The 25,328-nt window shown below is 38.3% G+C and overlaps 1 protein-coding gene across 2 annotated transcripts in view; it reads right to left on the bottom strand.

The window, feature by feature from the left end:
* Positions 1-25,328, bottom strand: part of LOC108434669 (VPS10 domain-containing receptor SorCS1) — a 287,574-nt gene that overhangs the window by 64,848 nt on the left and 197,398 nt on the right. For both annotated transcript variants that reach the window (XR_005131141.1, XM_017709989.2), the window contains exons 4-8: positions 18,847-19,005; positions 12,515-12,588; positions 1,883-1,947; positions 976-1,094; positions 443-532 (exon numbers count right to left, since the gene is read on the bottom strand). Coding sequence is in view for 1 of the 2 variants with exons in the window: in XM_017709989.2 (XP_017565478.2) it covers positions 443-532; positions 976-1,094; positions 1,883-1,947; positions 12,515-12,588; positions 18,847-19,005 (507 nt within the window). In the remaining variant the exon portion in view is untranslated. The remainder of the gene's footprint in view (positions 1-442; positions 533-975; positions 1,095-1,882; positions 1,948-12,514; positions 12,589-18,846; positions 19,006-25,328) is intronic.

Genomic DNA, 25,328 nt, shown 5'->3' with positions numbered 1-25,328 from the left:
CGCAGGACTAATATTATTATTAGCTTTAAATTGAGCTTGTCAGCCTTGGCTAGCATCGAAAACACACGCTGACAATTTGCGAATTTCATCTACCTCAGACTGTGCAGGTGTCACTGGGAAGGCGCTTTAAGGAGCCCAGGGTACCGGGGGCCTGATTTAATAAAACATGTTTAATTGTCATAGGAGACAAAGAGAGCGAGGGGTGAGACGAGGGGGATATCATTTTTAGTTTAAATTAATCATGTGGCACTGAAGATACATGTCCCTTATATTTACATGCTCGTAAGTGTGAAAGAAAGTCTGTCAGTCATATGAAGGGGTTTATTATAAGACTCCTGACTTCAAAAGCTAGTACTGTGGATGGAATGAATGCCGAGGCTGACAGAGTGATGTGTTTGTATGTTTACAGCGTTTCAGCTTGCCACCAAACAGAATAAGGTACCTTTGGAAGGGTATACTTGGGCAGCTTCATGGGTGTGAACAGGTCTCGCCTTGATGACACGTAGTAGATTGGCCGGCCACCCGTTGACACCTTGGGTAATGGAGACAGCCACAAACAGAAAGGGAAGGGAAAAAAAATGATAAAAGGCACTTTTAGACCAGGTGACAATTTAGCGACCGGTACAGGTGGCGTAAATGCTGCTAGCACTAGCTGCACAGGTGCTAGATACAATTTATCAGGTTGAAATTGCTCAGTCACTTTGTCACATTGCATTTCCTCACCAATTTAGCCCAAAACTGTATGTGCTTTATAGTTAGAAGCGATGTAATGTGACGGAAAAATACAGAACTCTACACCTGCAAATGATGCTAACCAGCAGAAAAACAGAAAAAATAAAACAAAACAATTCCGTCTGCTCATGAATCCAATCTTTGCGCTGTTGGTTTAAGTGGCGTCTAGTGCCTCCGCTACCCCTTTTCACTGTGGGCCATGGCTCTATTCCCCCTGCCGTGTCACCTCCGTTTATTACTCACCTGGACAAACACATACTCGCCCTGCACCACCAGGGAATTGGGGTCGATGTAGCCGGGGAACGGTTTGCCCTTGTTGGCCTCTGTGCAATTCTGCAGCTTGCAGGTGACATAAAGAGCCTCTGAACAAAAAAACAAAACAAAAAACAAATAAATAAATAAACAAGGGCAAAAAAAAAAGAAAATAATTCTGTAATGCTCTAATGTTAACCCGGGTCTTAGCTGAAGAGCAAGGTGGAATACAGCAGAGCACTGTTAGCATTTTTCCTTTTTCTTTTCTGTAGCTCCTTTTCTCAATGACCAGTCAGAGAGGGGGGTGGTGGTGGGGGGACCTTGAGACAAAAAGACTTGAGGCGGAAACCCTGTGATTTTCTTTCATTTTATCCGTGAGGAGCGGACAGAAGGGAGAATGTTGTCCTTGTCTGCTAGCCTCAGCTAAGTACATGCCTGCCTTTTCAACGTCGCTAGATCAATAGCGATGGCATTATGGTGGCCTTAGCGAGTGCTTGCTCCATCTGACTGCCTGTCTGGTGGTGCAATATTGAGCATTTTCTTTTTTTTTTTTTAAACAAACCCTTCCTTCCCAGTCTCTCCGTCATTCAACAGACATGCAGAGTCACTGGGTAAATGTCACATGCACAAGCCGAACCCTTTCCTCTTCCACAGCTGTGGCAACGGCCTACGTTATGCCATGACTCCTAGTTGCTGGCTGTGACTAAACTGCCAGCAAGCTGGGAAAATTTGAAGATTAGCTTGTTATTGCTGTTGGACATTATCATCTTATAGCCTTAACTGGTCTCTGGGCTGTCTTTGAAAAGCTTGGTGAAGGAATCGAGAATTATTTGGTGAAAGAAGATATTATAGATAGAAAGGTCAATGATGTGTAATTAGAGAGGGGAAAATGTCTTACGTGTTTCTGAAATGCTGGTCTCCAGGTGAATCAGCCCAGGCTCCTTATCAAGACCCATTTTGGACCTAGAGAGGACGACACAGACACATAAGTGAATGAGTGGGTGGGTGAAGTGATAAAATCAAGCGATTAGCTAGTACATCATCTAAACAATACAGTAAGTTCTTACTAAATTCTGTGTATGGTAAGGCCCCCATATTGGCACATTAAATCCAGTTAAGCACCAACAATTATTGGCTTGTTTTACAATCATATCAAAAAGGCTCCTCTGATGTGAGGAAATATTTCACTTCTAAAAGGTAGGGGTGTCTACCTTTCTTGCACAGCCAACGTGTAATGTTTGTTGTGGACTCAAGGCCAAAAGCTAGCTCCTTTTTCATCCTTACATTTTCACATATCAGTATATTTACAAAAATGTGGACTGTGTGCATCCATAAACTTGACGAATGCTGTACTCTTTAACCTTTTTTAGCAGCAGCCATAAAATGCAGTTTTAACCTGTTTTGAAGGTCCTTCATGCATTTTTTCATCAGTAACTTTGAGAAAATACAACTCAATACCAACAGGCATCACTGACTAAACTAGGAACATTTTTTGCATTTAAATGTTAATTGTCTTCTGGCAGTTATACATTATTTTTGACACTGTGTGCTATGAATTGTTTTCACATTGCTTACTAATAGCTCAACAGAGGGTCACAATATTTCACACCCAGAGAACCAGCATTGTCCTTGTTAATCTGATAACACAGTAAGGAGGAAAATATTTCACTTATTTACATTAATTAAAAATGCCTTTATCTGAGGCGATTTCCATTCCACTGGCAGAAAAAGGCTACATATTACTATATTTATTTTTTGTCATATGAAGCAGACTATTTTGTCTTTAAGTTCCCATTAAAAGCATTAGCTATTCATGTCATTAGCTTATAACTGGTACATCTGCACTGCATGTAGCAACAGCTGTGTGGTGTTAAGTGTCAGATATTTACAGTTCTTTATTTTATAAGATTAGACTGTTTCATTATGATGCTTACTTGGAAAAAAAAAATCAAATCTTAAAATAAGTTTTACAAATATTTGTTCACCCACTGGGTGAAGGGTTTGGGGATTTGGGACCAAATCAAACGTCCTCTTTAGGCAGTCTGATTAGTGGTTACATGCTCGTATCGGCGATTACAGACAGTATGTTGCATCTCATGCCAGTATGTCTAGAGAGCACTTAAGTTTACAGGCTCCTTTGGCTCACAGTTACAGCAATAAAGGCTGAACTGGTAAATTACACTTAACAAAACATTAAATGCCTCCAGATCTAAACTTTAGCATGAGGATAACATATTATAACCCACATACACAAACTTTATACAAAGCAAAAAGCCACTAAATACCTATTTTTGACCAGTAAAAACTCTGCATGACCAGTAAATTTAACTCAAAATCAATGTAAAATGTTTAATAAATAAAATGCTGCATCCCCCTGTTGTTCTGCGTATGGGAAGTAGCTGCTGTTTTGTCTAATGCGTGATACCTGATGATGAGGTCTGCCACCGTTAACAGATATTCCGCTCAGTCACTGATTTGAAACTCATTCATCTCCCTGCATGTCAAAACATTTAGCTAAGCTAAAGCCCCTGTTTAGTTTATTTTAATTGTATCACCTCATCATTTACCACCAAAGCTTCCTTTAGTCGCTGATTGGAATAGCTACACTCAGATGTTGTCAACAAGACCTTTATCGGATCATTTAAGTGTAGAAGCATATGTTCATACTAACCCGGCAATCAATAAAATGAAAATAAAATAAAAGTTATCCATTGTGATAAGCACAGAAATGTGGACAAAATGCTCTCTGGTTTGCTGTTCGAGCAGCGGTGCGCCAGGTTAAACCTGGCTTAAGTTTAAGCTTTTAAGGTCAAATTTGAGTGAGTCTCAAAATGCTGAGATATATTTGACTTTGTCAGCAACAGCCATGAAGAGACAGACAAAATGAAATGCTATCTTTCTTTAATTGAATTTAAGGCTGATTAAGCATATGCAATGATATTATGTAATAGCACATCATGTGATGAAGTTTTTACGACCAGAATTTTACTCATTTGTCCGGCAAACTGAATCATTAGCACCAAAAATTTCGAATATTCGAAAATTTTGAAATATAAGAAAAATCACAGGTGATTAACAAAAAGCTGCTAAGAACTTTGGTCCCCAATATTATAGGTTTTTGAAAGTTTCACCCCTTAGAATGGGAATCTGTCTCAATATTTTCATATAAAACAAAAGAAGCATTATATCCAAGTTGTACAGTGTTTTTGCTGCATGAAGTATGCTGACATGCGATATTTACTAAGGGATCAGTGCACTATCCTCTCCTATTACCCATACAGAGAGGTCTTTCTGTAGGCATCATCAGTCAAAATCCAAATGGATTTCGAGGGGCCTCTCCTGCCGGAGAAGGATGAACAAGCATGGCAGCTTTCACTGCTGACTGAAGCCTCTACTTTAGCAAGGTGAAGGCAGCACTTCAAGCAAAGGAAGCTATCTCCGGCTAGCCTGCGATGCGCTAGGGCCTCCGCCATCATTCTGACAGAAGTCGAGGATACATCCTGCCATCATTAAACCAGAAACCCCTCTCATTTGCTTCTCAAGAACGCCCACAGGCGCCGCACGCAGCTCTCCCGATCTCTTTCTCGCTCTCTCTTTAACTTTATGGGGAGAAAAAAAATCATTATAACATGAAATATTTATTAAAGAGACTGCAGAATCAGAGAGAAATGCTCCGGCAAGGAACACACAAAAGGCAGAGGCATCCTCGGTCTGCGTCTTTATAGGACATTTATCGGAAGTATCGACGGTTTTCCAAGATACAGAAACAGTTCAGCTTGCTGTAGGGCTGCCCTACTTCTCCCGCAGCACACTCTTAGCAGAAAGGGTTCAATGCAGTACCAAAGAAAGGTTCTACGAACCTTAACAAAAAGCGAAAGCCTTTTTGGTGCTGAATAGCGGTGCTAAGACTGGTTTTAAGGGACCCCCAGACTAAGGTGGGCAATACAGCAAAAATATATCACCACAATATTTTGTCACTCATGAAACATTAAAAAAAAAAAAAGATGGTTCTTCAAGGGTTCTTTAGTAATAGGAATGTTTCTATTCAGAACCATGAATTCTATATAGAACCATTTGATGCTTAAATGTTTCTTCAGATTGATGGAGAATGTGTTATATGGTCCCATATAGAACCTTTTGTCTTTGACATCTTAGCAATAGTAGCACCCTACTGGTGCCATATAGAAACATTTTCAAAAAGGTTCTCTACAGGACCATATCATATACACCACCTTCTCCATCAATCTGAAGAACCATTTCACCATGTAAAGAACCATTTCAGCATGAAATGCTTTTATATAAAACTCAAGGTTGTACATAGAACTGTTTGCTTTACTATCACGTTGGAACAGACTAAATAAATAAATATATAAATAAATAAATGCCACATTTAAAAAAATACTATAAAAAAATAGAAGTATAGTTATTTTATTCATGGTTTCATACCGAACTAAATTCAATGAACCAGGCCTGATTGTGCCCTTTTTGTAATTAAACGTCCAGTTGGTCAGTGTTCTTTAACCTCTTAAACTCCTTGGAACCACCAGTGGTTCCAAAACGCACTGTCATAGCCTTCATAACTTTCATATTTCACAAGCTACATTCAAAAGGTGGGTGTCGTATGAGAGCTGTAACTGTCAGATAGACTGGAAATGTCATTTTAAAGCCTTATAATAGAAGAAGCTGAACTCACAATTTTTTTTCTACTGCAAGTCAACCCATTTTCCACAAATCTGTGCTATAAACTAGCCACGCATGGTGTCTCTTCGGTGATCTGCTCTGTACAAATTATTTTTATAAAAAATGACAAAGGGTGTCTTTATTTTTGTCTTTCAGCAGTAACTGTGTTGATTCGAGGGGAGCTTTCACAAAAAAGGAATAAATAAAGAAAATAAAAATGTAAATTTATTTCTGTTACTGAATAATTTGCCTTACGATTTGTTAATGTAAAGTCAGATGGACAAACCAAAATACACCCACGAGCATAAGAGGTTAAGTACTGGTAGTATTCATACTGTGCTCGGAAAAACATAAGGCTAACATAATGCTATAAAATGCATCATAGTAACAATCAATATCTTCATAGTGACACTTTATTCCAGGCATTTTTGCTCTTTGCCCCCCTGTGGAGGGTTCTATGGACCTGTTTCTGAATGACTGTTACAGTCATATGCACACATGGGGTGGGGGGGGTGGGGGGGGGTGCATAAAATATATTGGCATAACCTTTGCACAGACCATTGTGCATTAAATTAAAAGAGAAAAAAATAATAATTGACACAAAAGGGAACACACATTAGCACACAGTTCTATAAAAATGGGTAGAAGTACCAGTTATACTATAACTGTACTATAGAATATTTTTAATTACCTATATTATTACTACAATATTTTTAATTTATCAAGCTATATTGAATGTAGTCCAACAATAAAACCCAAGAAGAAGCCGTTGGGCAGATGCAATGCCCTGAAAAACATGAGGGATTTTTGCAGTTTGCCAGCACCTTCCTTTGAGTTTCTCTCACCAGGAACCCTCTCTTTGGCACGGAAAAGGTTTGTTTGATGTGAGATCTGTAGTTGAGCTAGACGTTTTGACCTGTCTTACTACATCTTGCTTGGGTTTAAAATCTGGCACAATATTAGGAGGAATAAGATCCCTGAGAAACTGGGGTTACTGAGAATGGATTCTCCAACAAAGTCTACATAAACTCCATGCCATCTGTATCCTCCAAAGCTGTTGCGCTGAAATAAAAGTTCTGAAAATGATAAGTGTCCTGAAAGCGGAAGATAAGCTGGAAAAATGCTCAAATACTGGCAGTGGGCAAAAGGTCCCAGATAGGACTCAACAGTGAGGTGATGTAACCACACATCAATAACTGACAGGTAAACTGATGACGATGCTTCATAGGTGATAATCACTATGTTGTGAATTTACTGGGTTCTAGAGAAGACTAATTTAATTTTAAACAGCCTGTTAAGTAATAATAAGTAATATGCGCATATTTATTGTCTTCTTACTGTTAAAACAGCGGATGATTATGGGCTTTGATAAGCCGCTATTCTGCAGTAAATTCACCACTGTCTCTGCTGCAGAGTGACACGCCGTCTCTGCATTTCCCATACAGCTTAAGTGTCCCGATGGTTCAGATGAGCTGTAAAATCCAAAGAAACATAATATTTATGCCTTTCCACAGTCATCTATATCTAAATCCTAGAGCGACTGTGGTATAACAATTATATATACACCGATCAGGCATAACATTATGACCACCTCCTTGTTTCTACACTCATTCTCCATTTTATCAGCTCCACTTACTGTATAGCTATACATGGACCCTCAAAGAGCAGGTACTATTTGGATGGTGGATCATTCTCAGCACTGCAGTAACACTGGTGGTGGTGTGTTAGTATGTGCTGTGCTGGTCTGAGTGGATCAGACACAGCAGTGCTGCTGGAGTTTTTAAACAGTTGGGGGTTAGGTGTCTTGCTCAAGGACACCTCATGGACTGTCGGTGCTGGGGATCGAACCGACGACCTTCCAGTCACAGGGCCAGATCCCTAACCTCCAGCCCATGACTGCCCCCATATTATGCGTCCTGTGGGCACTTAGACCAGCACAACACACCATATCAGTGTTACTGCAGTGCTGAGAATGATCCACTACCCAAATAGTAGCTGCTCTATGAGGGCCCACAGTGGTCTTGACCACAGAAGAACAGGGTAAAAGAGGGCCAACAAAGTAGGCAGAGAAACAGATGGACTACAGTCTGTAACTGTATAGTAAAAAATGTATAAAACAGACAACGAGATTAGAAACAAGGAGGTGGTCACGATGTTATGCCTGATTGGTGTATATAACATTTCGTGTGTCTCATTTTTAGAGAATAAACAGTCATGCACCCACACTCCCACCTTCCCATTACCTCTGTCCAGCCTCATCCAGCCTGTGATCCAGAAACCAATTGTACTGTGCATCTGTGTATCTTTAAATACGGATCAATTCTTTCAATGCACTTTCTTACAACGACCGGTCGTAATATTCTTGTGTGCATTGTGCTGTCGCTTTGTGTGTTTTCCCTCCGTGTATTCTGCATTATGTACAGATTTGTGGACAGCCATATGGGGGCGCACTCCTGGAAAGCCACTACATTGGAGACATTCAGGTCTCTCTCCCCTCTGACATGATGTGGAAGTACACCTGTCCACACCAGCCTGGTACTTTTCACTCCACTCTTCACTTTGCTTCACATCACATCTCAATTTTGTGAATGTTGTATTAGATTCTATGAAAGTCTGGGAAAAGCATCAAACTTTCACCTATAGCACTGTTTCCTGATTTTGTAGCGGGGAGCTATGATAGCTTGTTTGTTTTCAGGCTCTGCTAGTTTTTAAAATCTTTAGTTTGTTTTGGTTTGTTGTTTTGCCACATGCCGACCCCTGAATTCACTATTCCATAAATAACATCTTACCACTGAGACTTAAGAAAATATAAACAAACATGAGCCTGTTGAAATGGTATCTGGTGTTTGGTCTGCTGACAGGTCTGCCATTTTCTGTTACTGCCTGACCCTAGACCGGGTCGTAACAGCTCAGAGGAATCGAGCAGGGAGGAGGATTCCAAAGAGGAGAAACACAGAAGTCTTTTTAATCACAACGTGTGAGGTGTGTGTTACAATTTCTCCGCTTCCACCGTGTGTAGTCATAAGGTGATTACAGTTAATGAGATGTTACTGTTAAAATATGTTGTTAGGCCATGTAGTAGCTGATGTGGCTGAATTTTAATTAAGCATTCCCATGTGGAAAGTCAGTAGATTATAGTATATACATTTTTATTATTGACAGATTTGTGAAACTGACGAGAGAGTGAATGTTCTCATTTGACAAGGATTCCTCCTTGCACCGCATCTTTTCCTCGTTTCCTCAGAGGGAGGAGCTAGGATGCAAAAAAAGAAGGCAAGAAAGGGAAACGAGGATGAATGATTAAAGATATGAGATCTATCCAGCAGAAGTGAGCAAGGAAGCGAGAGCAGCCATATATACATTAATGGGACTGTATCACATGGTGTTGGCGATGGGAAGGAGGGTCTCATTTCTCCCTCCTGTTTTTTCCTGGTCATAATAACAGTAAACATATGGCCATGTTTTGTATTTGCTGGACTAATACACTTTAACCCCTTAAAAGGGCTCATCAGCAGGCCCAAAGTTTTATTACACACTTCTATAAGCTAAGAATAGCTCAGCCAGTTTGCATTGAAGTCCCTGTAGTTACTGAATAAAAAGCCTTATTGTTCCAGTGATTTGAATTGGTATGCATTGATCAGCATCTTGGTTTACCTTATATATGATGCAGAAGCTTATGTATGAAGTATATCACTCAGTTACTCAGTGTTCATTTATTTAATCTTTTCCTTTTTTACAATTTAGTTGTGTCCAGCTCCTCCTACTAGGTGTGTCTCCCCAGTCACATAATAATGAATTCATATGAATTTATATAAAGCCAGCCACTACATCTTTTCAAGATACTACCTGGAGAACACAACTAACTGCCAGTTCTTTTACAACAGCTAATACTGCCCACCCACTATGGCTAACACCATGTTAAATGATGGGGAGAGTGAGGGCCATCCTACTTTCTTACAGAGAGTGAGGCCAAATATTCTGTCTTGGACTCCCGGCCACGGATGGCTGTGGCATCACTGGTGGCTGAAATTGTTATCTCCTGACGACAGGGCCAACACAGCTGCGCTGCGCTGCTAATATTTTCATTAAAATGGGCTAAAAACAGACAGTAGGTCTAAGCTGCTAAGGGGTGGGTTGGCCAGTGGTGGAAGGGGGTGAATTAGTGAAGACATTGTTTTTACCAAGAAAATATTGTGAAAATTCTAGAACTGTCATCATTACTCAATTAAACTGTCTTTTTCATCTTCATGAACTGGTGATGAACTTTTGGCAGTTTTCATAATGATAATGCATATTTTAAACTCCTACTGATCTCTCTAACAAAGTCTGATGAACAAACCCAGTTCATATGCATTTTTGTCACATGCATTTTTAACCTCCTAGGCTTTCTAGTTTATATTTGTTTCAATAAGGTTGAAATCTCTTAAAAGCTTTGGATTATTATTGTTCAGTAAGTCATCCTTTGTTAAGCCCTGATTACTCCATCGCCAAAATAATTGACAGATTTCTTGATTACTAATACAGACAACAGTGAAAGCCCTACTGGTAAATAACATTTTTCTACTCAAATATCTGTTTCCATAGGTTTTAAGAATGTTTGCTTATTCTTTTACCTGAACTGTATTTGTGGAACGTTGTCTGTTGATTGTATCGTGTAATATGACTCTCATAACTGGGAAAGACACCTCTAAAAACGTCCTCATTTATGATCTCTGACCGCTGAAGTAAATCTCACACAAGCATCCAGTTTGTCAGCAGCCCTCATGGCTTATGCTCAGAAGCAGTTTCTCTGTCATTTGACTAAAGCATTCTCCAGAACTTAAGCCTGGCATAGAGCGTCCTCAAACGGCTGGACTTGACTGTTCCAGATTGTCTGGCATTGGGCCGGCTACAGAAGAAGTAAACGAGTGCAGAAGTGGGAGAAGAAAGAGAGGGTTGAATTGGTTTGAGAGAGGGGAGCTCAGTGAAATATTAGCTTGTGGTCTGATAGACTCAAATTAAGTTTAACATCAGATCTTCTATTCAATCAAAGAATTTATTTAGGTACTGTTGAGGGAAAGCTTGTACCTACCATTCTGCCAAGTAACTCACTAATCTGAGACAAACCAAACAACCCAGATGCTCTTTCTTTAACCTTTTTTTTATCACCACTGGTGATAAAAACTGCAATACTATTTCTCACTCAAAGTTCATTGAAATAAGCAGAAGAGATCTGCCAAAAGTGCACATGTTAAGTGTTCAGTTGATCACATATTTGCTTTGTAAGTACAAACGGAGATATGTAGTATTTGAATTTGCTGAAAAGTTCTGCATACAGTCTTGCATTGTGGAAATAAAAATATTGTTTATATTTTCACCATGTTTTTGTCATAACTTCAACTCAAATAAATGTAAAAAAAAAGTCTGATTCAAAGTTATCAAAACACTACATATTGTGTTCACTCACTATGTAATTAAACATATAATTACTAGGGCTATCAATGTTAACACATTAAAAAATATTCATGCAGGAAATTATTAACACCAATGTTTTTCTTTTTTGACACCATGGCCCTTCAAACCATCCAAAGTACTGTTGGCTCAAGCCTAGCTGCTTACACATTGCATGCTGCTATAGAGGAATCTGTAATTAGACCCCTCTCATTCAAATACACCCTTTAAATAGCTTTTAAAGTATGTACCTTTAGCAGACTATGATAGTCAGTACTTGTGGGAGACCTATGGATGAATAAATGAGCAGCAAACTAACAAAAGCAATAGCAAAGGTGAAAGATACAGTTCTTCTCTATACCCTCCAACGTAAAAAGAATCCAAGAGTTGTATGAACAAGAAAAAGATTGAGAGGATATGACTGCAGAGGTGATAGAGCCATAATGATAAACATTACTAGCATGTTTACTGTATTGTTGATTTGCTAAGCAAAAAATCCTCTACAGGGAACTTAAATATGGCATTTTACTTCACATTTAAATGCACAATTTTAATGGATTTGCTTAAAATGTAAACATACAAAATAACATGTATTTGCACATGACAAGTCATTTCTTTACTGCAGTTAGGCTTCATTAAAATGTGCATGTAGTTTGACACCTTTGCATATAACTGTATACACTTTGGCAGGAATGTCTCACTGGACCTCAGTGATGAAGACTGGAAGCTGTGCTCATCCTGTCGCAATCACAAATTTCATTCATTTCATGTTCAAATGACTGAAATAATATTTATTGAACTGGTTTATTGAATATTTATTATTGAATTGCTTACTGTAATAGATTGTAATGAATGCCCCCTGTCCCCCCATAGAAATAACAAAATGAACTGTTTTTTAATTAGAATGAATATTTCTACAGGTTCAAACTTCAGCAAATAAGACAAATGTGATTAAGCTCAAATAAGTATAAGTAATAGTGAATCACTATTTGAATACTTTGACAGCTCTAGTAATTACATCATTACATTTGAGTTGTCTAGCAAAGTAATATGTGTAATACATACCTACTTCTAAGGGTTAGTTTCAGTAAACCCAGCTATGAAAAACCTTAAACAAGTCGAAGTATGTCTACTTTGCCTTATATCGACCCAGTCATGTACATATAGCATGCCAAATGTTGATTCCAATCCACAATAAGCTGTAATGACCACCAGTACATCCCCTGGGGAAAATAAGCTTGGCATATGTTCCCTAGGGAAGGATAGCTTGAGATTCTGGAGTGGAGATTTTCACATCAAAGCTGAATGAAAATCCATGTTCTTATCTTCTATTTATATCTCAGAGCGCTACAGACTGGGAGCAGTAAAAGTGATCGATGTGGAGTATTCAACAGAAGGAATTCCTGTTGTGTGCACCTACCAGTAGAATCGATTCGGAGCGACTCTTTCATGAACCAGCTGCCACCGGCGTCCGAACTCAACCGAGCTGTAGAGCTGAGGAGACAATGAAAGAGAATTAAGTTACTAGACTAAAAGAAATCACAAATGCAAGACCATGTGTCATTATGCAATACAGAAACAGAAACAATAGCCAGAAACATTCACCCATTTGCTTTGTCTTTAAAGACAGAATTCGGTGAAAAATAATAATTTACATAATTTTCCAAATGCAATCAGCTGATCTATATATATACAGATGTCTAGTATTGTTTTTAGTTATGCAACATATTTTTGTCCATTTTCCTAATTTTTTTATTTATTTCTTCCTCTGAAGTCCTTTCAGGGCATGTCTGTGATGTTATGTGCCTACAACAGTCACAATTCATTTCAGATGATTTTCTAGCCTCTCTTTATCTCTTGGTTTTGAACAGGCTGTTACTGTTACCATGTCTCTGTTATCTCGGTTCTGATTGGCAGTCCTGTTCCCATTTAAGAAGCAGTCTAGACTGAAACACTCCTTATAACTTCAGTGTGAATGGGTGGGGCTAAATATATATGTATATAATGGCTATATACATTATTAATTTAATTTAATTAGTTTAGTTTTTCATGACATCACAAACAGTGATTTCACAATGGGCTCCTTTTGAGGTTTAGTCACTCAAGAATGATTTAAATTCTACTTTTCCTCAATTACATTTCCATGAAAAAAAATACTGTTAACATTTTAACCCTCAAGCGAGGTCATGGAATTTTTCATTTTCTCTTTCTGATCAGTGAAGGCATGTTTTAATTTACATTTTTAAATTAAAAAGATCAAACTCATTCCAATTGTAGAATTAGAACTGCCCATGACTGTGCTAATTCATCTTTGTGCAAGAAGCAGTACCACCGTCTCTGGTTAAGTCTTTCATTTTATCATTTAATGCTTTACTTTTGCTTTTCACCTTTAACTACTTTCATTATGATTGACAGTAGCCATATGTTAATTTCAGCACAGTTTCACTGTACTTTTCCTATCCTTATGCATTAGCATATAAAGCTAACTAGCTTGTAGCTGCAGTGCAAAACTAAAGACGCAAACTTTGGAAACGTCTTGGGTGTTTCACTGCATGTAAGGTAGTGAGAAAGTCGTTTACATTTATTTTTTTGCTGCCAAATAATTCTTTTATAACCCCCCCCCCAAGTTAAAAATACACAGTGTCAGCAATCTAAGTTGTTTAAATCCATTTAAACAGAAGTAAAGTATCCCTGTTGTCAAATATCACTTCACATTAAATTGAAATATGATATTATTCACTGACAAACAAGACAACAGCTGTGTTTTAGTCCTCCCAGTAGGGTTTTGGTGAAGGAAAGAAAAACAAAAAAACCACATCCCATACGGATGTCGAAAAACATTTTTTTTTTTTTTTTTTAAAGTAGTACACTTGGTACAATATATAGTTATGGAGGTTGTTTCTGAGTGGAAGAAGCTGCTTCATAACAAGCAAGCGTGGTCTCACCAGGCTTAGTGAGGCAGATCTAACGCAGCAGGGGGTTTTGTAGCAGCCTGTGTTGGCACACCAGTGCATCAGTAGGGTGCTGAAATATCACAATTGCACAGGCATCCAACCACCACTGCGGCATGCTGCCTGTGGGTGGATGGGGCTGGGTCACGCTTTCCACACAGACTTGTGGGCAAGGCTACAAAACTGAAAAATAATAAATGAGGACTGGGCCACAATGGACTTGATTAGGACTTAAGGTTGGGCTGCAGTGGAACCAGGTCCAGACAGAAGCCAACTGTGGCCTACTTTCTAAAAGATTACGTCCTAGAATTAAGTGACTTTTGCCGGGAATGTCTGTACTTCAACAAGGTTAAGAAACAGCTATCCCAAGTATGCTAAAACTACAACAGTGAACAGAAGATAACAGGCAGTAATTAGCTTGATGTTTTTGTGGATCAGATAGCTCTTTTAAAAGGCTATCGGTTCAATTACAAATATATATTTTTTTAAATCCCAAATTAAAGATATGCGGCTTGGCTAGTACATACACAGCACTGTGCAAAAGTCTTAGGCACCTAAGCAAATAATGTAGGAATACATGCAAAAAAAAAAAAAAAAAAAAAAAGTAGTGAAAGTAACAAGAATACATTTTTTAAAAAAGGAGTCAATGTTTTAGAAGCTGGTTAGAGGGAGAGGTGATTGGTTCCAGATTTCTCCTCAGTACCCCCTGCCATCGAATGGATTTGTTTCAGCAGCACTCCTGATTTAACTCAATGACGCACTGATTAGCCAAACCAGCTATTGGATGGTACCTACAAATGCTACTGTGCTGCCTCAAAGAGAGCTTTGTAAAGGTTAACCAAACACACTTAGAGAAAATCAATATATACTGCGCTAATGTCATTTGCATTGCAGTTTTCTGAGCAACAAACAAACCTAAAATGTTTGCACAGTACAATATCTGAGTTGAAACCTAAAACAACATCTCTGCCTAGAGATGGATCATTTCAGACTGCATGATGAATGACAGCAGTGTAGCCATGGCAAAGTAAACATCAGGTGGTTTAAGCTTTTGTTTTCTGGCAGAAGTCAGGTTTTGCTTCTTTGTGAGATAAAGGATAATGGATGTAAAGTTGTGGCCAGTTGAGAGTGACTACAGTAACTGTGTAAAGTGTTAGCGGCTAATGCAAGTAGATATATGGCTGTTGGGTTTAAAGGGAACATAGCTATATAATATTAGCTACAGTACTAACTACAGTACCAGGTTCTGCAATTCTCTACAATTCATTATTTCACATCAGGACACTCTGAAAGGCATTGTATGCATCTCAACCATTGAAATAGGCAGAGATTATGAAAAAAGTAAATTACACCTTAAATATATTGCATTGTCTTACATTGTTTATTGTGTATTATGAACTTTGGGAACTATGCTTTAAAGTAGGTCATGCTTGAAATCGAACATGCAATTTCTGTTGATGGCAAAGCAGATACTTAAGTTGGTTAAATGGCAATGCAGAGGTGCTTTTAACACCACACTTAGTTAAAAAAATGCTAATAATTATGTAGTTGTCATTATGTAGACGATTTTAAAGTAGCACATCACCTGTGACTTTCATTCTTTGCTGGTCATGTTAGCTTTTTTGCCTCAGATATTCCATTAAATGGACCAGTGAGTGTGGACTGTATCTGCCAGAAGGCCCAAAGCAGTGTGGCCACTGCAAAAATCACACAAATAACTTTCAAAACTGTCTGTTTTGAGAAAGAATCTGTCAACACTAATAAACTAGTCATTTGTTTGTGGTATAGATTTAGACAGGGATTTAATTATGTTGGTGATTGTGTTTTTGTTTGTGTTAGTTTTTGCTGTTTCAACCACAGGCATCCATGCGTGCTGTGCAAACAGTCAGCAATTATCTATCAATTGGATGATAATACTATTTGTTAGTGGTTATTTAATCTTAATTGTATTGCAATGGTCTCCCCTCAAGGGTGAAGTCAATGTTAATTTCAAACCAAGTGAAACTGTGATCACATACCATGACCGAAACAAGGTTGCACACTATGATGTCACTGCATGCATTCTCCTGCCTTTTTCCACCGTATAATACAAATACACATGAATACAAACTTGCATGACTTTTTGCTGGAGCTCAATGACCAAGCAGTAAACTAAGAAACAGCCGTATTAGCTGACTGACACAAACTAATCTGCCATCATCCTAACAACCATTTCCTTTTCTGTTTCAGCTCTTCTGTGTTTGTGAACTGTGCCTTCCTTTTTAATGCTGCATATTTTATTCTCTTACAGATCTCTGAAGTTGATGCAGTGCAAATGTCTTCGGAAAAAGGGAAAAAATACACACTATAATTGATTAGCTCTAAAACAAGCTTGGAAAGAGCTTGGCTGCAACGGGAGCATTTTATTAATAGTAATTCCACAAGACTTGGAACCCATAAATTGCTTTAATTGCACTCTTTAGACCAACTTCACAAGGTTTTCTATTACACATTACCTCACATTCATGGTTTCCATTTGAAGAAATAATTAGGATATTTCAATTAATCTCTCATCATTTCTAGGAATGTTTTTAATTACAAAGGTTTGTACTTCGGCGATGTTCTATGTAACCTTGCAGCTAAAGCATGTATGTTTTCCCTTGGAAACTACACACTTAAAGAGGACTGTTCTTCAGGCATTCCTTAGTAAAGGCAATGAGTTCTACTGAGTTGTACTGAGTTCTATATAGGAAACGTCATGCTCCAGTGGTTTTCTGCATGGTGAAATGGTTCTTCAGATTGATGAGAAATGTGTTGTATATGATTCTATATATGAAACTTTTTTGAAAATGGTTCTAAACAGCGCCAAAAAGGGTTCTTCTCTTGTTACAATGGCATGCAATAATATACAGAAGCATTTCACCATGCAATAAATTATTTAAGCACGTAATGGTTTCATTTATATTTATATATGAATCTAAATAAACCATTGCCTTTACTAAAGAACCCACAAAGAGCCATCCTTTTCAGTGTTCATCACCTTCAGAGAGTTTTCCATTGGAGAAAATGAGCAACAAAAATGAATATTATGAATTTATTGGTAGATCAGAGCTCTGTGAATTCCGGGAAAATTGCCACTTTTGAGACTCAATTCAGTTTATAATAAATGAAACAGATATGCACTTTAGATGATGCAATTGCCAACTGCCCTGGAATTTGAGACTAAGGCAAATATAGATCAGTAAAAGACAAGGACACAGCAATCTTACCAAAGAATTACCACCTACAGCGTAAAAGGAAGATGACTAAGAGTGTGCACTAAGGAACTGGGTTCACAGTGAATGGGAGTAAATTTGAAGAAAAAGTCTTTCACTTAAATAGGATATCATGAGTCAGTCTTCTTCTTCAATATCATTGCGCGATCTTACTTAGGAGACTACAAAACTTTGTGAAATCATTCTGTTTCTGAATTGATATCATTCCCTTTCTCTGTTCTGAAGAGCTGCTTTCACCTTTGTCGTTTACATGAATACATGTGAGTGGACAACAACAACATGACTGATGCAGAAGCTGCACCAGTGCATGTTCATGTATAGTGGGGTCAAAAAGTCTGAGACCACTAATGAAAATCCTTTCATTCTGCATTCATTTTATTTCTCATTTAGTTGAAAGATTTTCATTAAAAATTCTAGTATCTGCAAAATAATTTGAGCGAAAATCTTCGAAATTTAAACATGTCTTAGTACTTGGTATGTCCATCTTTTCTTTAATCAGAATGTGTTTTAGCTGCCATAGACTCCAGTTTTGTGCAAAGAGATAAGACAAAAAAAAAACATCTAACCTCTTTGTACAAACATGGTCAATATCTCAAATATGCCTAAATTTGAAGCGTGAGCTAGAACTATGAATATTCCTTGAATACTTGAATATTCCTTCTCATTTTCTTTACCAGAACTTTTCTTTGTTCTGAAACTTTCAAAATTCTAAAACTTTATTATTTACTTCCAAGTAGAAAGCAGATTTCATTGTAGTCTCAGACTTTTGGACCCGACTATATGGTGCTGAATTATGACCATGTTTGACGCGTGTTAATCGGCTGTTCTACAGAACGTTAGCACTCAGATCAGTCCATGGAAATCAACTGCTGGGTCTGCATTCGTGCCTCAGGCTGCCAAATGATGACCCCTGAGTGTGTTGACCTTCTCCATGGGTGTCTGGTATGGCAGTACAGTGACATACTCCCTCTAAAGTCATTGGTTGTGAACCATCTGTTGTGTCTATGTACGCCAAAAGTATGGAAAAGTAAGCACTAAGAATCTATGCTGATAGCTCACACACAGCACAGTGCTTTTTTAAGAAGCTCTCTTCTGGTAAAAGGTTTCAAAGCATCTTATGTAGAACATCTCGCTTTAGTAACAGTACCAACTCTTCTGCTATCAGACTTTGATACTCCACAGTCTTAACCTTGTTTATCTTGTTTATTTTACTTCAATATGTGTTACTTAACAGAGATTAGGCATGCTTTGTCTATGAGTGTATATTGTTTGCATGTTTGAGCAGCACCAGAAGAAATTCCTCTCAGGTAAGTACTGACTGATATGCGATAAAACTAAACTATAAAAATATAGTGTATGGCAGTATGCTGTTCACATGACCACATGATCAAATAGTGTGTGTGTGTGTGTGTGTGTGTGTGTGTGTGTGTGTGTGTGTGTGTGTGTGTGTGTGTGTGTGTATATACGCCTTTACAGCATGTCAGTCCAGCTGAACTCAGTAGGAGTCTCCAAGACATTGGAGACCAGTGCAGTGAACAACAGCTAACCTTCTGGTCGTGACTATAGGCGAGTATCCAGTCCTCTTGCTCAGGGTGGAAAAGGAGGCTGAGGATGTAGAAGTTGAGGCGGTATTTTTGATAGGTGGCGCCCTCGTCTGTGCTGATCAGCAGACTGTTCTCCACCTCTGGGTCCGTCAACAGCATGATCTGGAAAACAGCAATGTTGGAGGAAGCGTTAGTTTGGCAAAAGTCAAAGCACTTCACTCTAAAATGCTAACTTGAACTAGCTGATACTGAATTCAAGTAGGGGCCAGTTAACATGATCAACATTATGATTTCAATCAGCCACATAAGCGTTTATATCGATAGTTGACTCCTTGACACATGTTGATGCTGTCATAAGTAAACTTTATTTGTGGCTGATAAACAATTGATGAGTTTAGGAAATAAAAATGACAACATTATAAGAGTAATCAGTGTATGTTTTGGAATGCTAAAAAAAAGAAAGAAATGTAATCAATTCAAATCAATACATAATTTACCAGGGCTCAGGAATAGAACTATGACAGTAAAACAATGCAATTTCATAACAAAGACAATGTAACAACGTCCATCTAAAGAGCGATGATGTGTGAACCATACGCGAGTCAGTTAGCTTGATAGCCAATTTACTGAGACAAACTGGGGTAACAGCTATACTGAGGTTTGTGAACCATTGCAGTCTTTTACAAACAGTAAAGAAACTATGGTGAACCAAATGGGCCAACTCTCTGGTTGCCTGTGGATTGGCAGTCTATGAAACTGAACTGAAAGCTGGAATTGCATAGTAATTGTTTTTTTTTTTTTGACCTTGTTCATGAAGGGCAAGGGAAAAGACAATCAGTCACCCTTGCTGGTCAAAGCAGACCTATGTTTTTATATGTAATACAAGCTGAAAAAATAAGCACAACTTTGACTCAGGAACAAAACCTTTTCTTCTCAATTTACCCTTTAGGGCTTCTGTGACAAAATGAAGCAAGGAAATAAACAGCTCAAAATCACAGCGACTAGTTTACTCTGCAGAGCAACATCACAGATCTATGATGCAAGTGGATCTATAGAATGCAGTAGCTTATAAAGAGAAATGAAGTCCTAATGTATGGAAATGTAGCAAGATGTATAAATGTCCATCAGTCCATTCATCGTGAAACTCTCTCACAAGAAAGATATACAGCTTTATATACAACTCCCATGAGAAATAAAGAGCATTACCACAGCTTATAGTTCCCCTTTTTGCCTCTGCATGTATTGCTCCTCTAAAAACACTTAGGAAAACATTGAATATTATATAGTTAAAAAAATAAAAAAAATCTAAAGCAGATGGAACATAAATAAGAAAAGAGACACAACTCCATCCAAACTCCACCACATTAAGATTCATTCGATCTAGGGGCAGGTCGTGGAAACAACAGATTGAAACATGGCAAACCTCATTTGCAAGTAGTAATGAATGCCTTTAAAGTCTGACAGGCTCAAGTTCATTTGATATCTCCATTTCCAGTCTGTAGCTCATTCAGAGAGCTGTTATCATCTTCATAGCAGTCAGGTCAGCCTGGCTTTTACCTTGCCAATCTGCTAACAACCTGGAACTTTTGATTGTGATTTCACATTACATCTGTTCTTGAGTTGTGTGCCTGTGCCAGGCTTAAAAAAACTGAATCTAAAGATATAATCAGCTACAAATATAATTGAAAACCAAACACAGGGAGTTGAAAGCCTTATCACCAACACTGCACAGAGAACGAGGTGTGTGTGTATCTGTGGGTTGCATGTTCAATCAATTTGTTTGTATTTATCATTATCACTTTAAGGACGGTGGGGGGCAGGGGTCAGTGAGCAAGGCTGGATCAGTAGGCTGTAGCTTCCTTATAAAGAAAACAGTTTGTTAAAGGTCAAAGTCTGTCAATTACCTGTAACAATAAACCAGCACCATTCAATCCACAAGACTGTGTGGCCCCCTGCCTTCACTAATCAATCTTTATGTGCAATCAAATTATGTTCAGACCACCTGGTATGTGTGTGTGTGTTGATGATTCTTAGAGGGGTTTGGGTTATTAAGTTCAGGTATGAGAGAAGAACAGAACTAGAAGGAAGTTCAGGCGATAATATGGTTGGAAATGTAATTGACAATCTTCTCTTTGGCCCAAATGTATTCAATCAGCCAAAAATTGTTTTGTTTGCTTCTTTAGTTTTGCTTATGAGCGCTAATACTGCACAAATTAACACAGAGCGACCAGATGTCCCCATTTTCCAGGGACAGTTCCTGTTTCCCCAACTGGAGCTGTCCTCAGAAATGTTCCAGTTTTGAACAGTGAATTAAAAAGGAAAACTGGAAAGCCTCAAGAAAGTACTCAGAAGGATTTGCCAGATGTCTCACATTGTGCTTGTTTTGGCCAAGAGGGGGGTCTGGCTGTTGCTATTTAATTCTACCTCTTGCTTGCCTGGTTTCAGAGAACAGTGGGTAAAACTTGACCAGAAGCTAGCAAGTATCAAGTGATCCACAACATCACCACAAACATCTTTTCAAGACACAAAGTAACCTGGGGACTAAAAGCAGGGGTGGAGTCATGGGACTTGAATCATAGAACAGGTGATAGGTAGATTTGATAAACCCAATTTCGTAGAGGCATACAATCTGCTTGAATGTAGCTACCACGTGATCAATGCAGTGCTTTTTTTTTTAACTGTATCACCTTTTCAGCTGTCCAGATATGACATATGGCATATACCCCTAGCCCAGGGGTGTGTTTAGAGTCTGGATATTGGGCTATGGATATGGGATTTTTTTCTGATACCATGGGTCTTTGTTTACTGCCAAAATATTTACTATGAATATGAATTATGGGCTCATACAACCACTGTGGTAAATATACCCCCTGCTTCATCCCTGCCTAATCCACTAGATTTAGTGACTTCTAAGACCCTTTAGACTTGGTGAGCATTAATTGTTTTGACACTTACAAGAAGCCAGTTACAATGACCGAGCACACAATGCTTTCACAATTCTATGCTTTTGGACTTAAAAATTGTCTGAAGGAACAGCAAACGACTTCTTATGAATAAGAAACATTGACTGAGATTAAAAAAAAGAGAAAGGCAAGTGTCCAAAAAGATACCAATAGTACCAATACCAGATGTATAGATGTTGTGTAAACAGGACAGAAACCATCAACTTCTTTGGGCCCAAGCTCATTTAAAATGTGGAAATGTGTCCTGTTCCAATGAATCAAAATGAATCCAGGGTAAAGACCTCCCAGCTTTTTATTAGCACACAGTTCAAAAGCCAGCATTCATGATTGTGTGGGGAGCATTAGTGCACATGGCATGACAAGGCACCATTAAAGCTGAATGAAATATACAGGTATATATTGGCAGCATGTGCTACCATCCAGACGTCTCTTTCAGGGAAGGCCTTGCATATTTCAGCAAGGTAATGATAAACCACATACTGCATCCATCACAACAGCATGGCTTCGAAGAGGAAGAGTCCAGGTACTAAACTGGCCTGCCTGCAGTCCAGACCTTTCACCAACAAAAAAACATTTGGCGCATCATGTAATGAAAAATCCAGCAAAGAAGACACAGCTGAGCAGCTAGAATCCTACATCACATAAGAATGGGACAACATTCCTCTCCCAAAACTCCAGCAAAGTGGTCTCTACTCCACAAGGCTGTTGTTTAACATGGCCCTGTCCCAACTTTTTTGAGATGTGTTGCTTCCATCAAGTTCTAAATGAGTTCATATTATTCATGAAATGGTAAAATAACTCACTTTCTACATCTGATATGTAATAATAAAATATAGATCTGTAAGATTTGGTAATCATTGCATCCTGTTTTTATTTAGATTTATGTACATTTTATACAGTGTCCCAACTTTTTTGGAATTAGGGTGGTTATAGTTTGAAAACAGACTACGAACACTCTTGCTGTTTTTTCCTGAAATGTTGTGTTATTAGCTCTTGCTCTAAATTTTTTAGTCATTCTGTAATTGATTAAATAATGCCTAAAATACCAATTTTAGGATCCTTTAGGAATCTAAACCATTACAAGCCATTGTCAGCCCTTCCACTGATCTTTCCAGAACAGTTGTAGTGGCTCCGGGGTGCTTTGTGAATGTAAATCTCATTCATCTATTTGATCAGTAATGGGACTCTCTTAAATAAGCCTGATGGGCTTCTACAGCCAACTAGCTGTGTCCCTTTTCCTCAACACTGGAACAAGTGTTCACTGTGGAATTGGTTTCCATTTAAATTCAGCACCTAATACGGTTCTTCAGGCAAGCTGCATCATAAAGTAGACCAGGGGCACTGAACCATTCATCAAACAAGACATGCTAATGCTAACCATGGTGGGTAGAACCCAAAACACTAGTTCATCAATCTTTCCTGACAAAGCCACAAACGTGACCTACATATTGACCAATCAGATGGAGAAATGTTTGAGAGAATGATCATTTCAAAACAGTCACATGCTGCTTGAGAACTTTCAGTATCAAATATTGATTTATTGTGAATAGTGACAGTTTGTCATCATGTTTAATTCTGGGTATGAACTAGTCACTTTATTGTCAGGGTCACTGCTGTGGGGCCTGTAGGGGTCCTGACCATTACTGAGGAGGGTTGAAAAAATTATGCAGAGAAACAGATGGATGACAATCTGTAATTGTGTATGCTAAGTGGACCTGATAACATATATATAACACAATTGCAATTAATTATTGTAGTCCATCTGTCTCCTTTCACAATGTTCTTCACTTGTCAGGACCCCACTGCAGCAGTAATGACATTGTTATGATGATGTCACAAAAAAAACCCACCACCAGTGTTAGAGCATGCGTTGAAACTGCAAATGAAGGATCACGTACTCAAAGAAAAAACATTAACAGCAAGATTCAAAATTACCATTCAGCGACTGTTCCTCTAACATCACCATTTTGCTTAGCATCCAATGACCACAAAAGCTGTGTACAGGAAAACTCAAGGTGTCACGATTGGCCCCTCCCAGTCCGGTCCATGTGCGTTTGTTTTGTTTTTTAGTCCAGCCCCCTTGTTTCATGACTCCACCCCGGATTGTCTCCCCCTGTTTTCCATCTGTCCCTCGTTATCCTTGTTATATAAGCCCTGTGTTTGCCCTTTGTTTTTGCTGGTCTTTGTTTGTGCGGTTTGTTGGATGTACTGTTTGTTGTTTGATTGCATATGAATTATTTGGTTGTATGCTTGTGCTGTTTGATTTGTTTGGTCTGTTTCTCCGTTGTAGATTTCAGTCTGTTTTTATTGCATCATGTCTGTACCCAAATCTATGTGTTGGCTACATGAACCTGGACTGTCTTGACCATGACCCTGGATTTGCCCATAATAAATCTTGTTAATCTTAGCGTATGTGTCCGCCTCCTTGCTCCCCGGCGTTACACAAAGCTTCACTACTAACTACTAGATATGTCCAAGGAGAACAACACACACACAAAAAAAAACTGCAGTCATTTATTTCTGCTTAAAGCTACAGCCAGCCAGTTCTGGGCTTATGCATCAATGCAAATTGCTATCTGTATGCAAACAACACATTGCTGACCTGTTAAAATGCTTAAATATATCCCAAATAAGATGCGTTATTGAGGGTAGCAGAATAACAGTGGATAACATCACCACCCCACACGCAGTAAGATTAAAGGTTATATTATTACAAATTCTTAACTAATGGTTAAGTTTAAATGAATAGGGGCTATACAGATTATAAAAGTCATTGGGCAAGACTTCTAATGCTAAGATTACATTTACTTACGTTTACTTTGCAAATGGCTTGATGGCTAGACAAGATCTGCTGAAAGTGTAAATGTAAGTACAGGCAGCATTAGGGGAAATATCAATTCTGTTTCTTTGCAGCATAAAAAAGGGAATCACTAGTCATACAGAGAACTGAATGATGACAGCAATAATCACTTTTACTTGCTGATGGCTGACATGTAGGGTTAAAAAATTTAGTTCTGACACGGATTTGCTTCATTTAAGTTAGAATTTTACCCACTTCCCTTGTTCGTTTATTGACGCTTTGAATATCTTAATACTTACTGTCAAATTTGAGGCCATATTTTATTAGTTATTTATTTCTTAACCTTGCTAAAGTTACTGATATATTACTTTTCCAAGAAAAAAAAAACTTGAGAAATTTGAGTTGTGTTTTTACCTATATTTATATCTCCCCCAAAGGAAAACTAAAACAGGAACAGCCTGTTTATATTAGACAATGAATTGGAATAATCATTACTTGCAGCTGATTTTTTTTTTTTGTAAAAAGTGCTGTTTAAAAATGTGAATAGAAATAAACTTCACAGTAAACCTTCTTGTAAAGGCAAGCAGCTATGGGGCTGTGCATAGCCATTGCTTTATACAGTCAAATGATTCCCATAGCATACTACAAACATTTACATCTCACCACACAGTGCTAGTAAGTGGATGGGTCATGTATCAGGGATGTGGGTCACTGTAGGTAGT

This window comes from Pygocentrus nattereri, chromosome 12 (assembly GCF_015220715.1).
Source record: "Pygocentrus nattereri isolate fPygNat1 chromosome 12, fPygNat1.pri, whole genome shotgun sequence".
Classification (NCBI taxonomy): domain Eukaryota; kingdom Metazoa; phylum Chordata; class Actinopteri; order Characiformes; family Serrasalmidae; genus Pygocentrus; species Pygocentrus nattereri.
This window is presented reverse-complemented; position numbering and strand designations above follow the sequence as displayed.